The following is a 13,482-nucleotide window of genomic DNA, read 5'->3' as shown; positions in this document are numbered from 1 at the left end:
ATTTCAAGTTAATCTAAGCACGCCACAAGCCTTAAATATGCAAAATTAAAGTAAAGTTTGACGCGTTGCCATGGCACCAGCGTTCGAGATATCAAAAATCCCTTCGCAATTTATCATCTACAATGTCTCGGCATCACGTTTTGTGTCAATCGCATGAATATCCTGGGAGGAGTATTTAAAAGTTCACCACATGCAACTGTCAAAAAATTCAACTTTATGACTGACAAACTTCCTGGCGCCTGTTGGTGGCGCTATGTCCAAGATTTACAATAGGCACATCGATGCGATCGGAATCCTTGGCCGAACATACACACCACGCATCAACCGAATAAGATATTTTTTGCTTTAGATATTAGACACTTCCTGTTTCCCTGAATTCGCCATAAATATGTCGCCTCGCCATGGCAGCACCGTTCGAGATATCAAAAATCCCTTCACAATTTAGCAAGGGCAATGTCTGGGCATCATGTTGACCACGTTTGATGTCAATCGCATGAATTCCCTAGGAGGAGTATTTAAAAGTTCACCGCATGCACTTATAAAACAACCCAACATGGCCGACTTCCTGTTGGGCGGAGCTAATAAGTCTGAAGTTGTTCGAGTCGATGAGATTTATATGCATACCAACTCTCTTACATGTGCGTACATTTTTGCCCGATCTGTGCACCAATATTTGTTTTTGCATTACAGAGGGCGCTACAGAGCCCTACTGCCACGCCTATGTTCCAGCCTTCGACCGGTCCTAAGGGCAGACGACTTTGACGTCTGTGCCAAATTTTTTCGGTGTTTTCGAGCATGTTAAGGCACCCAAAGTGAATGCCAAGTGATAAAAAAAGTGACAAATAATAATCCGAGCAAAAACAATAGGGCTTCGCACCTTTAGGTGCAGGCCATTCTGGCCTGCTCCTCGGTGCTCGGGCCCTAATAAAATCTACGAAACAATAGGGCTTCGCACCTTTGGTGCAGGCCATTCTGGCCTGCACCTCGGTGCTCGGGCCCTAATAACAAAAATAATAATAAGAAGAAGAATCTTCATGGACACTGCACAAAACTCTATGAAATAATACAAAAGTGCTTAGATCAGCCAAAGTAAATGTGCACTTTTTATGCAGGCTTTTTGCCCTAATATAAAAGTCTAAATTCATAATAATTTAGGAAGTAAATTATAAGTATTAATTTTACAGACAACATGACTGCTTAAAATAGTTTAAGATTAAAATTATATTTCAGATTAGTTAAAAAATTTACACCTTAAATGGGATTACATAAAAATAAATAAAAAAATATATTACAATAACTGACAAGGTTATAGATTTCAACCATCGGTCCTACATTCAAAGGCAAACTGAGAGAAATAACAGTAATTTTGTGTAGTGACAAAGTTTTTTTTTTTTTTTTTTACTCCACCACTAACTTGGTTTGCACACATGGTTGATATGAATTGTGTATTTTTTGTGGTTTAGAATAATCATAGTTTATTCCAGTAAATAGACTACAGGAGGAAGAAAAACGTAACGTGAACATATGTGGATAGAGAGAAGCACAATGTGAACATATAGAGAATAGAGAGAAGCACAATGTGATTTATGTAAATGTATCTTCATAATTGTTTTTGTTAATTAGTCGTGTTAAATATATTTCTTTCATTTATATTCTTAATGCGCAGGTTTCATTTACATTGTGTTATTTTTTTGGATGCATGTGAAATGCACACAGGTGGAGAACACAAAGCTTTTTTGTATTGATTTATCATGATCATAATTTGACCCATACGTATAGTATTACAACAAATTTTTTTGTTACAACATCATTGTGCTAAATGATTACTTAGGAATAAATAAAATGAGATTCTTAGTGGCTTGGACTATGGACTTTAAATTAGTTGAGTACAAAATAAGAGGATAACTAAGATATGCATCAAACCTTGTAGATTCATTAAAGAGAGTCACATTAGAGAGTGACGTCCTAAACCCGTTTAATGCATCTTCAAATATAGCAGGCTTTTGCTGCATTGATTTGTTTTGAACTAATATGATTGAGAACTGTTTCAAAGCTGCAATAAATATGTAACCAGGCATTGAAATATTTATCAGAAAACATGAAAGAAATATTATGCATTCATAACATATGATGCACAGTAATCAAATAAATATACTGTGTTAGCTGATGAAATATTGTATATGATTTTCTTTTAAATTATGCAAAGTCTAAAATAAATTAGGAAACAATTATTTCTTCATGGTTAAAGAACACTAAATGTACATGCTTTGACAAAATGCAAAGTTGTCTGAGTGTGTTTTTAATAATAGTGTTCTAACTACAAACCTGATTCCAAAAAGGTTGAGACACTACAAATTGTGAATAAAAAAAAGGAATGCAATGATAGGAAGTTTCAAATTAAAAAATTTTATTCACAATACAACATATGATGACATATCAAATGTTTAAACTGAGAAAATGTACCATTTTAAGAAAAAAATAAGTTGATTTAAAATTTCATGGCATCAATACCTCAAAAAAGTTGGGACAAGGCCATGTTTACCACTGTGTGGCATCCCCTCTTCTTCTTATAACAATCTGCAAATGTCTGGGGACTGAGGAGACAAGTTGCTCAAGTTTAGGAATAGGAATGTTGTCCCATTCTTGTCTAATACAGGCTTCCAGTTGCTCAACTGCTTCTTTGTCACATCTTCCTCTTTATGATGCGGCAAATGTTTTCTATGGGTGAAAGATCTGGACTGCAGGCTGGCCATTTCAGTACCCGGATCCTTCTTCTACGTAGCTATAATGTTGTAATTGATGCAGTATGTGGTCTGGCATTGTCATGTTGGAAAATGCAAGGTCTTCCCAGAAAGAGACTACGTCTGGATGGGAGCATATGTCGTTCTAGAACGTGGATATACCTTTCAGCATTTTTTGGTTGTCTTTTTCCTCTTTAGTGAATGACATGGCGTCTTGCGACATGGCGTTTTCCAAAAAGAACTTCAAACTTTGATTCGTCTGACCACAGAACAGTTTTCCACTTTGCCACAGTCCATTTTTAATGAGCCTTGGCCCAGAGAAAACGCCTGCGCTTCTGGATCATGTTAAAATATGGCTTGTAGACCTATAGAGTTTTAGCCGGCAACGGCGAATGGCCAGTGAATGGCATGGTGGATTGTGTTCACCGACAATGTTTTCTGGAAGTATTCCTGAGCCCATGTTGTGATTTCCATTACAGTAGCATTCCTGTATGTGATGCAGTGCCCTCTAAGGACCCGAAGATCACAGGCATCCAGTATGGTTTTCCAGTCTTGACCCATACGCACAGAAATTGTTCCAGATTCTCTGAATCTTTGGATGATATTATGCACTGTAAATGATGATAACTTCAAACTCTTTGCAATTTTTCTCTGAGAAACTCTTTTCTGATATTGCTTCAGTATTTTTCGCTGCAGCATTGGGGGAATTAGTGATCCTCTGCCCATCTTGTCTTCTGAGAGACACTGCCACTCTGAGAGGCTCTTTTTGTACCCTCATGTTGCCAATTGACCTAATAAGTTACAAATTGGTCCTCCAGCTGTTCCTTATATGTACATTTAACTTTACCGGGCCTCTTATTGCTACCTGTCCCAACTTTGATTGCATTACTTGATTATGATTGCAAAATGATTGCACTACTTTTTTTATTCACAATTTGTACAGTGTCCCAACTTCTTTAGAATCGGGTTTGTAAATACAAGAGGTTTTACCAAGCTCTCTCTCTCTCTCTCTCTCTCTCTCTCTCTCTCTCTCTCTCTCTCTATCTATCCATCTATCTATCCATCCATCCATCCATCTATCTATCTATCCATCTATCCATCTATCTATCTATCTATCTATCTATCTATATATATATATATATATATATATATATATATCAATCAATTGCATTTAATTTGAAAAAAGATGAACAAAATAGTTGTATGTACAAAAACTTCACTCACACACACACACACACACAGAGAGAGACGCACACACAAACAGCCTAAAAATTTGAAAAAATGGATAGAAGTGATAAAATCAGCTCTAAAAAAGCGCAACATATTAATCAGTGGTTACTGTGAGAAATTCGCATAGTTGGTCAGGCCAATTGTACTTACTCTGAAATTTCCAAGATCCCAAGGGCAGAAAAATCTTTCTGAAAATATTATTTCTCTATTAGCTACTAAAAGTATAGGAAAAATTGACAATTGATATAAGTTTTGTTCTCAAAATGAAAATGGAAAATGGAAAGCCCAGATTAATATGAGATATTCAGTTCTCATATACAATTTCAATTGTATATTTCAGGATTGCTTTAGCTCACACTGCAAAGACCAGTGTTTTTCAAATACTCATTAACAGTTTTAAGACATCAGTGCTAAGTGGAACATTGTTGGCTTTCCTTTCTGTTAAAAGCTGTCCACAAGTATACCCTCAAAGTTTAGCTATTTAAATAAATAAAAGGTAAACACATACTCAATTACTTTATCTATAAGTTTACTTTCTATTCATGTCCTCAATTAAAATATTTGTTTCGAAAAGGATTGTAGAAAATATATTAAACAACTTAAATGTCACTTCAGAAACAAAATCCATTATGGGATTCCATTATGTCATATACAGTCAAGTGGAATTTCAGTGATTTAAATAGTGATTTTTTTCTTGGTAAGGTGACTCATACAGCAAATCCATATTTGCTGTCATATCTTAATGGTCCTTGTAAAGGTACTTGACTATGGTTGGTATTGAAGTTTCTGATGCTTGAATCAGCCCTTCCTGGTTTACTGTTTCTAACTGAGCTGTAGGCGACACCCTGATGGGGGTGGTAACCCATGATGGAGCGGAAACTAGAGTGCCTGCTCCCAGGACGACTCTCTGGTGCTGCAGCATCTTCCCTGCAAGGAATTAATCCAAAAGTAGCTTAATCATTTGGTTTAGTATTGTAAAGTTATAAAACGAAATTAATCCTAATAAATAACATTTGTTTAAAGCTGCCATACAAATGCATAATAATGATCCATTTTCTTTTATTTTTATTTTTTTTTTTACTAATTTGCTAATTTACTAGACCCATGTCTCTTGATCTGAATGTCATTTGGAGAACGCTCTTTACCTGATCTCATTTGCAGTTTCCTTTTCATAACGTTTCTTCTGGTAGCAGCATATAAGAAGCCATATTAACAATAGGAGGAGGAGCAAAAGCAGCAATGCACCTATAACAGCCCCTGCAATTACTCCTGCCTTATTGACTGCTGTGATGGAAAAACAAAGTATTATATATATTTTTTTTTATCACTGAGATAAATTACAGTGCCATGAAAGCATTTCAAGACAACCTAAGGAAACACATAATACAATTTAGAAATGATAATTACATTTATTGAAGGAAATAAAGTGTACCAAAACCAGCTGGCCCTGTGTGGAAAATGTAATTTCTGTATAAATAAACAATCAAGCAATTAACCAGATTTATGTAATGATTAGATAATTAGATAAACAACCAAGCTTAATAACTGCCCACTCTGGTGAATCTAAAGATTACTGAATTAGAACCGTTGCCACATTGTGATATAGGCAAAAGGATCAATAGACATTCCAGAAGAGAAATAAGTTTATTGAAATATATTAGTCTGGAAAGGGTTCCAATCTTCTTCTTCTTCTTTCGGCTGCTCCCATTAGGGGTCGCCACAGCGGATCATCCGTCTCCATACCACCCTGTCCTCTATATCTGCCTCTTTTACACCAACTACCTGCATGTCTTCCCTCACCACATCCATGAACCTCCTCCTTGGCCTTCCTCTTTTCCTCCTACCTGGTGGCTCCATCTTCAGCATTTTTCTACCAATATAATTCATGTCCCTTCTCTGCACATGTCCAAACCATCTCAATCTCGCCTCCCTCACCTTGTCACCAAAACATCCTACATGTGCTGTCCCTCTAATAAACTCATTTCTAATCTTGTCCATCCTCGTCACTCCCAACGAAAACCTCAACATCTTCAGCTCTGCTACCTCCAGCTCCACTTCCTGTCTTTTACTCAATGCCACTGTCTCTAATCCATACAACATCGCAGGTCTCACCACAGTCCTATAAACTTTCCCTTTCATTCTTGCAGATACTCTTCTATCACAAATCACTCCTGTCACTCTTCTCCACCCACTCCACCCTGCCTGCACTCTTTTCTTTACTTCCCTAACACACTCTCCATTACTTTGCACTGTTGACCCCAGGTACCTGAACTCCTCCACCTTCTCCACCTCTTCTCCCTGCAACCGCATCACTCCACTGCCCTCCCTCTCATTCACACACATGTACTCTGTCTTACACCTACTGACTTTCATTCCCCTTCTCTCCAGCGCATATCTCCACCTCTCCAGGCTCTTCTCAACCTGCTCTCTACTCTCACCACAAATCACAATATCATCTGCAAACATCATAGTCCAGGGAGACTCCTGTCTGACCTCGTCCGTCAACCTGTCCATCACCACTGCAAACAGGAAAGGGCTCAGGGCCGATCCTTGATGCAGTCCAACCTTCACCCTGAACCAGTCTGTCGTACCTACTGCACACTTTACTGCCGTCACACTGTCCTCATACATGTCCTGCACCACCCTCACATACTTCTCTGACACACCTGACTTCCTCATACAATACCACAACTCCTCTCTCGGCACCCTGTCGTACGCTTTCTCTAAATCCACAAATACACAATGCAGCTCCTTCTGTCCTTCTCTATACTTCTCCATCAACATCCTTAAAGCAAATAAGGCATCTGTGGTGCTCTTCCTCGGCATGAAACCATACTGTTGCTCACAGATGGTCACCTCTTCTCTCAGCCTGGCTTCCACTACTCTTTCCCATAACTTCATGGTGTGACTGATCAACTTAATTCCCCTGTAGTTACTGCAGGTCTGCACATCTCCCTTATGCTTAAAGATCGGTACCAGCACACTCCTTCTCCATTCCTCAGGCATCCTCTCCCCTTCCAGAATCCTGTTAAACAATCTGGTTAAAAACTCCACTGCCATCTCTCCTAAACATCTCCACGCTTCTACCGGTATGTCATCTGGTCCAACCGACTTTCCATTCTTCATCCTCTTAATCGCTGCTCTCACTTCCTCCTTACTAATCCTATCTACATCCTGCTTCACTAACTCCACATCCTCCAACCTTCTCTCTCTCTGATTTTCCTCATTCATCAGCTGCTCAAAATACTCCCTCCATCTTCTCAACACACTCTCCTCACTAGTCAACACATTTCCCTCTCCATCCTTTATTGCTCTAACTTGCAGTACATCCTTCCCAGCTCGGTCCCTCTGCTTGGCCAATCGGTATAAATCCTTTTCTCCTTCCTTAGTGTCCAACCTCTTATACAGTTCCTCATATGCCTTTTCCTTGGCTTTCGCCACATCCCTTTTAACCTGCTGCCGCATCTCCTTGTACTCCTGCCTACTTTTCTCATCACTCTGTCGATCCCACTTCTGTTTTGCCAACCTCTTCCCCCTAATGCTCTCCTGCACTTCCTCATTCCACCACCACGTCTCCTTGTCTTGCTTTCTATTTCCAGATGTCACACCAAGTACTTTTCTAGCTGCCTCCCTCATCACTCCTGCAGTAGTTGCCCAATCATCCGGCACCTCTTCACCACCACCGAGCCCCTGTCTGACCTCTTCCCTGAACCTCACACTACACTCTTCCTCCTTCAGTTTCCACCATCTTATTCTTCTTTCAAACCTTACTTTCCTCCTCTTCTTCTTCGCCTCCAAAACCATCCTACAGACCACCATCCGATGCTGTCTAGCTACACTGTCCCCCGCCAACACCTTACAGTCTCCAATCTCCTTCAGGTTGCATCTCCTACACAGAAGATAATCCACCTGTGTGCACCTTCCTCCACTCTTATACGTCACCCTATGATCCTCCTTCTTCTTAAAATACGTGTTCACCACTGCCATTTCCATCCTTTTAGCAAAATCTACCACCATCTGCCCTTCCACATTCCTCTCCTTAAAACCATACCTACCCATCACCTCCTCATCACCTCTGTTCCCTTCACCTACATGCCCATTAAAGTCTGCCCCAATCACCAATCGTTCTTTCCTAGGTACACCATCTACCACTTCATCTAATTCACTCCAGAATCTTTCTTTCTCCTCCATCTCACAGCCAACTTGTGGAGCATAGGCACTGATGACATTTATCATCATCCCTTCAACTTCCACCTTCACGATCATCACCCTATCAGAAACTCTCTTCACCTCCACTACACTCTTACTGTACGCTTCCTTCAGAATCACCCCTACACCATTTCTCTTCCCATCCACACCATGATAAAACAGTTTAAACCCACCTCCAATGTTCCTGGCCTTACTCCCTTTCCACTTGGTCTCCTGAACACACAACACATCTACCTTTCTCCTCTCCATCATATCAGCTATCTCTCTCCCTTTACATGTCATATTACCAACATTTAAAGTACCAACCCGAACCTCTACTCTCCTACACTGCTCCTTTTCCTGCCGTCTCTGTAGACGCCTTCCTCCTCTCCTTCTCCTCCTTCGGCCAACAGTAGCCCAATTTCCACCGGTACCCTGTCGGCTAACGATACCTGTGGCGGTCGTTGTTAACCCGGGCCTCGACCGATCCGGTATGAAATTCTCATTTGTGATCCGCATATTTGATTTGGCACATGTTTTACGCTGGATGCCCTTCCTAACGCAACCCTCCCCATTTACCCGGGCTTGGGACCGGCACTAAGAGTACACTGGCTTGTGCCCCCCTAATGGCTGGGTTGGAAAGGGTTCCAATGCTGTTTCTAAATCTCTGGGACTCCAGCAAACTGTGGAAGGGTTTATAACCTGGAACAGAATTACAGTGAACTGCCCACTAAAATTGGTTCAATAATGCATTAACAACTTGTGCAACAAAAAACAGAAGACCCCAACACAACAATAATAAGTCAGTGTTCATGATTCCTAGAATGGCTCCTATGTCTAGAATGTTCAGTATGATCCGGTGCTTAAGTTAGAAAGTCAAGCCAAAACGTTGCCAAAGCACTGAAACCGAAAAATAAACCCCACTAAGATGATTTGGCTGGACCTTAAAAGGCCAATTCAAGCAAGAAAACCCTCCACTCTGGCTGAATTAAACAATGCTGTAAAGAAGAGTGGACCAAACCTCCTACAAACTGATCTCCAGTTATAGGGAGATTTTAGATTTGGCTACGGATGTTAGAAATTTCACAACTAGTATTAAAGAAATTATTAATAAGTGTTATTAAAATAAGTTATTGTTTCCTTCAATAAATTAATAATTTCAACTATGTTGTTTCCTCGTGTTCTCTTAAATATTGAATGAAAAATCTGAGGAAAAACCAAAAGAAAACCCATGGCACTGTATAAACAAATTTTTATAATTGTATTTTTATATGTACAACGATGACTTTATATTAACGCTGTCTTGAAACATTGTGAAATAATTGCTCTTTTAGAATAACTTAAAATTATTAGACTTTTTCCACACAACAAATGACACACCCAGTATTCCAAACATACTTACTGCCCCACCCAGACTTACGATTGTATGCTTTCAATGTGTATTTACACTGCTCCATCCCTACTTCATTGTTGACCGTACACGCATAGTTGCCTGTGTAGCTTTGTGAATGGTTATAGATCAGCAATTCTCCAGTCTGAGGCTCTTTAAAGAAGTCAAGAATAATTCCGATAATGGTTATTGATTAAAAAATGTATGCAATATTAAAAATATTAAAGTAAAAATAATGTTGCATGACACTTGTTGCATTTTTTACATGCAATGGCATAAATTAAAAAAATCTAAATATATACATCAATCATACATATAAATCATATACATATAAATCATAATTATTGTTAAATTTTATCCAAATATTAGAAAATAAGTAATTGTTTTTCTGCTTGGAAACATAAGCAGTCCATGGTATAGAGATGACTTACTCTGTACTGCTGTAGATGGCAATGCCCCATTCTCTTTTATCCATTTGTAGGTTAGAGGAATTGAACCCTGCGATGATTTGCAGTAAAGTGAGACAGTACCTCCTATCTCTTCACCATTTTGAACCCAACATTTAGGAACAGAGGGGCGCACTGAACACAAAGATTTTGGTTAAAATGATATGGCCACATTTATTTAGTAACTATAACAAAAACACATTTCAGTCAGCTTCAGGAAGGTTTGGCTAGTCTGACATAAATAGGTTAAGAAAAAAATTACAAATATGTAAAACCTGTTACAAGAAGCACATCCCAGTGAAAGTCTTAGTAAAAGTAATGTGAGGCAGGCACTTGGTTGTGAAAGGGAGGAGTAGGAGAACCGGAAAAACGAAAACTGAAAAGAATGTCTGATCATTGTGAAGTATGCATCTTTACCAAGTATCACCAAAGTAATCTTCTGTGAGTCTACACCAGGTGGCTTCTTCACTTTGCACTGGTAGGTGGCTGTATCAGACTCACGTACTGAAGAGATAGTGATAGTGGCATTTCCTTGGCTGGGGTTTCCCACAAACTTAAGTCGACTCATCAGGTTTGGGTCACCAAGTTTGTACTCCTTCCCACCAGAGTATGATAAGATCTGATAAATGTGCAGTGACATAGATTGATTATCTAAATGCTCCCTCTCGTTTACATTCCATTCTAAACACACTGGAAGGGCAAGGCCAATTATTTATACTATACACTGAAAACAGTGTGAGATTAAACAGTGAATATAAGGGGATCTAGATCTAGATGTGCATGTGAAAAGCAATGGACAGGTGTGTTTTTTTCTGCCCTGCTAAATTGACTGCTTTAACAATGAACAGATATGAATATTTACTTTTAATCTGAGCTCTGCTTTTAGCCTGTGAACACTGCAGCTGTTGCTAAAAAAGTTGTACAACATGAACACCAAAAAGGCATACATGGGTGAAAATTTATCTATTTTTGAAAAGGGGAAAAATCCATTAGAGCCACTACAATAGCATTGGGTAGGCCCAATACAACAAGCTGCAATACCCTGAAATAGAAAGAAACGACTGGTGTACTAACAACCAAACATCTAAAAAGTTTACAAATGAAAACAACAGCAGTTGATAAATATCATGAAAACTGTAGCAAATAAATAAATAAAAAATGGGAAATTACTAAAAACCTTCCTATGGCAGAGGTAAATCACAATTCCCATTTGATACTGATCTTAAAAGCAATAAATATAAGTAAAACAAACTAAAAACCACTCATCAGTAGTAAGAATCAAAAGGAGAGACTGGACTTGGCAACGGAAAAACTGAGAAAGAGTTGTGTTTGCGCCGGTAATTTGGAGGAGATAGGTAAACCTTTTTTTTCTTTTTTGTCTAACCATTTTAAAGAGCACACAGGGCCCATTTACAGGCATGCACATAAGAGCTGAATAAAATGAACATATACTTTGATTTTAATTATTTCTCACCAAATTGTCTTTCTGAGTCATGTCTGGACTGACAATTGACCACTCGACATCCAGCTGCCCAGTGTCAGATGGGCTCTCACTGTAGGTACAGCTCAAAGTAACATCTGTTCCCTGTGATCTCTTAATTGTCTGTGGCCCTGTGGAGTTCACTTGAATACCCACTGAAAGAGCAAAGTTATGATGTTATGATGAACTAGTGTATGTAACTTACATTACTGTGCTGAAAACAAACAAACTAAATTAGAATTGCATGAAAATATATTTAACTCTATTTAACTTATTTACTCTTTATATCTATACAATAAATTGACATGATGAGATGTAAGTAAAGTAAGAAAAGAAAATCAACTGAATCAGATTTTACACTGGCTTATTCTAGCCATTTTTAAAAGGCTTATTTTAAATCAATAAAACAGGTGAAAAGATTTTTGGTTTCATCAGACTTTTTGTTTGTCGTGTGTTATGCAATGTTACATTCATATCCAAATACTCACACACCTCAGGAACAATAAAATACACAAACAGCAGAGCACAAAAAATGGCACATTTGTCAAAGACCAGGCAAGTTATGTTAAATCAATATATAGTTAAATTATTAAATATAAAAAGACAATCTGTACAAATCACTCTATAAAATTGAGCACATGTCATGAATGTTGACTGAGGAATAGATGATCAGCACAGCTTTTTAAAATACAGATGTCTTTATGCAGCTGTGTTGGTAAATTCATCCAATACAATGTTGCCATATTTTTTTGTTGTTGTTGGAATTTTTGTTTTCAATAAAGAAAATAATTAAAAAGTAAATGACAGAAGAATACTCACCCACATGATTTAAATAAGCTGATGTAGCATATAGTACAATCAAGGAAACCTTGAATCCGGTACAATTCTTTCTCATCGTCACGTATGTTTTAGTATGTTAACCTGCAATTAAGAACAGGTGAGATAAATATTGAGACATTGTCAGACATCTTCAGAAAAGGAACCTATAATAATTAGTAACGAAATGCCACAGATTTTTCGCGTCACGTCACATCTTTAGCAAAAAAATATCTAAGTATGCATATGAGTCTTAGTGAGTTGTTTTTCATAATTCACAGAACCGTTCTTATTTTTTATACAAATCGACACAGAATATCATGGATACAAGTCGAGGCTGATTTATTTAATGAACTTTGCACATGACTTCATAGCGAACAATACTGAATTCTTCTCGGATTCTTTTCTAACACTGTTTTGCAGGCGTTAAATATCACAGGTAATAATATCGTAATAAAAATAAAATAAAAAACAGTATAAAAATATTTACCTAATAAAATATGAATCCAAATATAACCTTAAAAGGGCAATATAATGTGATCCCTGGCGTCTCCTCAATACTTCCTCACTATTCACTGTAACTTAAAAACAATGAGAAAAAAAGTCTCTTTTCCAGCTCCACCCTCTAAATGCAGTTTATCAGGCTAACCGAGAAATGACTCATAACTAATAACTAATAATTAATTACGATGCATTACAAATGCAAATGTGTTCCTTATTTTCTTGATTTTAGCAAATTAATAACAACATCTACTGACATAAAATTGTCTTAAACACGTGGATTTTACTCTCTTTTGGTGGTTAATAATAATGACCGCTAGATGGCAGCTGGACAAAACACCTTTTTTTTTATTTTTATATATATTTTTTTTATACAACACATTGTCTCTAAAATAGTACACATGAAGAGGTTTCCAAGATTTTTATTTTTGTATTTTTTTTTAAATTTGTCTAATGAAATCCTCTAGTGTAAAAACAGTGTGAAAGTATGTACAAAGTACACAGAAGCTCCAGCATTTCAACTTGCATTTAAAAGGATGCACTGTAACTATTAGTTCAACAATAAAACAATGAAATAACTGGGAGTTATTTTAGACAGCAACTTGTCTTTTGACAACCATATCACCCATATTACAAAAATAAGCCTTCTTCCACCTCAGAAATATTGCTAAGTTAAGAAACATATAAGTT

The 13,482-nt window shown here is 37.7% G+C and overlaps 1 protein-coding gene across 2 annotated transcripts; it reads right to left on the bottom strand.

Moving 5' to 3' along the window:
- Positions 1 to 4,483: 4,483 nt before the first annotated feature.
- vsig8b (V-set and immunoglobulin domain containing 8b) lies at positions 4,484 to 12,924 on the bottom strand. 2 transcript variants are annotated; one of them, XM_083554569.1, is made up of 8 exons: positions 12,782 to 12,924; positions 12,295 to 12,396; positions 11,470 to 11,630; positions 10,413 to 10,614; positions 9,981 to 10,130; positions 9,580 to 9,702; positions 5,117 to 5,252; positions 4,484 to 4,898 (listed from the first exon to the last, which is right to left on the bottom strand). In XM_083554569.1, exons 2-8 carry the CDS (start codon positions 12,368 to 12,370, stop codon positions 4,679 to 4,681), a joined length of 1,068 nt encoding a protein of 355 aa, XP_083410695.1. In that variant the 5' UTR covers positions 12,371 to 12,396; positions 12,782 to 12,924; the 3' UTR covers positions 4,484 to 4,678. The 2 variants fall into 2 exon arrangements, with proteins under 2 accessions (XP_083410695.1, XP_083410694.1); XM_083554568.1 differs by having other exon boundaries at positions 5,117 to 5,255; positions 12,782 to 12,923.
- Between the last annotated feature and the right edge of the window lie 558 nt (positions 12,925 to 13,482).

This window comes from Silurus aristotelis (genome assembly GCF_946808225.1).
Source record: "Silurus aristotelis genome assembly, chromosome: 11".
Classification (NCBI taxonomy): domain Eukaryota; kingdom Metazoa; phylum Chordata; class Actinopteri; order Siluriformes; family Siluridae; genus Silurus; species Silurus aristotelis.
Note: the sequence above shows the minus strand (reverse complement) of the source record. Positions and strands in the feature narration are given on the sequence as shown.

Excerpts from the sequence above, each read along its gene's own strand:
- vsig8b (XM_083554568.1), bottom strand. The coding sequence starts at position 12,370 with ATGAGAAAGAATTGTACCGGATTCAAGGTTTCCTTGATTGTACTATAT. Across the intron at positions 10,615-11,469 it reads TGACTCAGAAAGACAATTTG|ATCTTATCATACTCTGGTGG; the intron begins GTGAGAAATAAT and ends CACATTTATCAG. Across the intron at positions 4,899-5,116 it reads GAAACTGCAAATGAGATCAG|GGAAGATGCTGCAGCACCAG; the intron begins GTAAAGAGCGTT and ends AATTCCTTGCAG.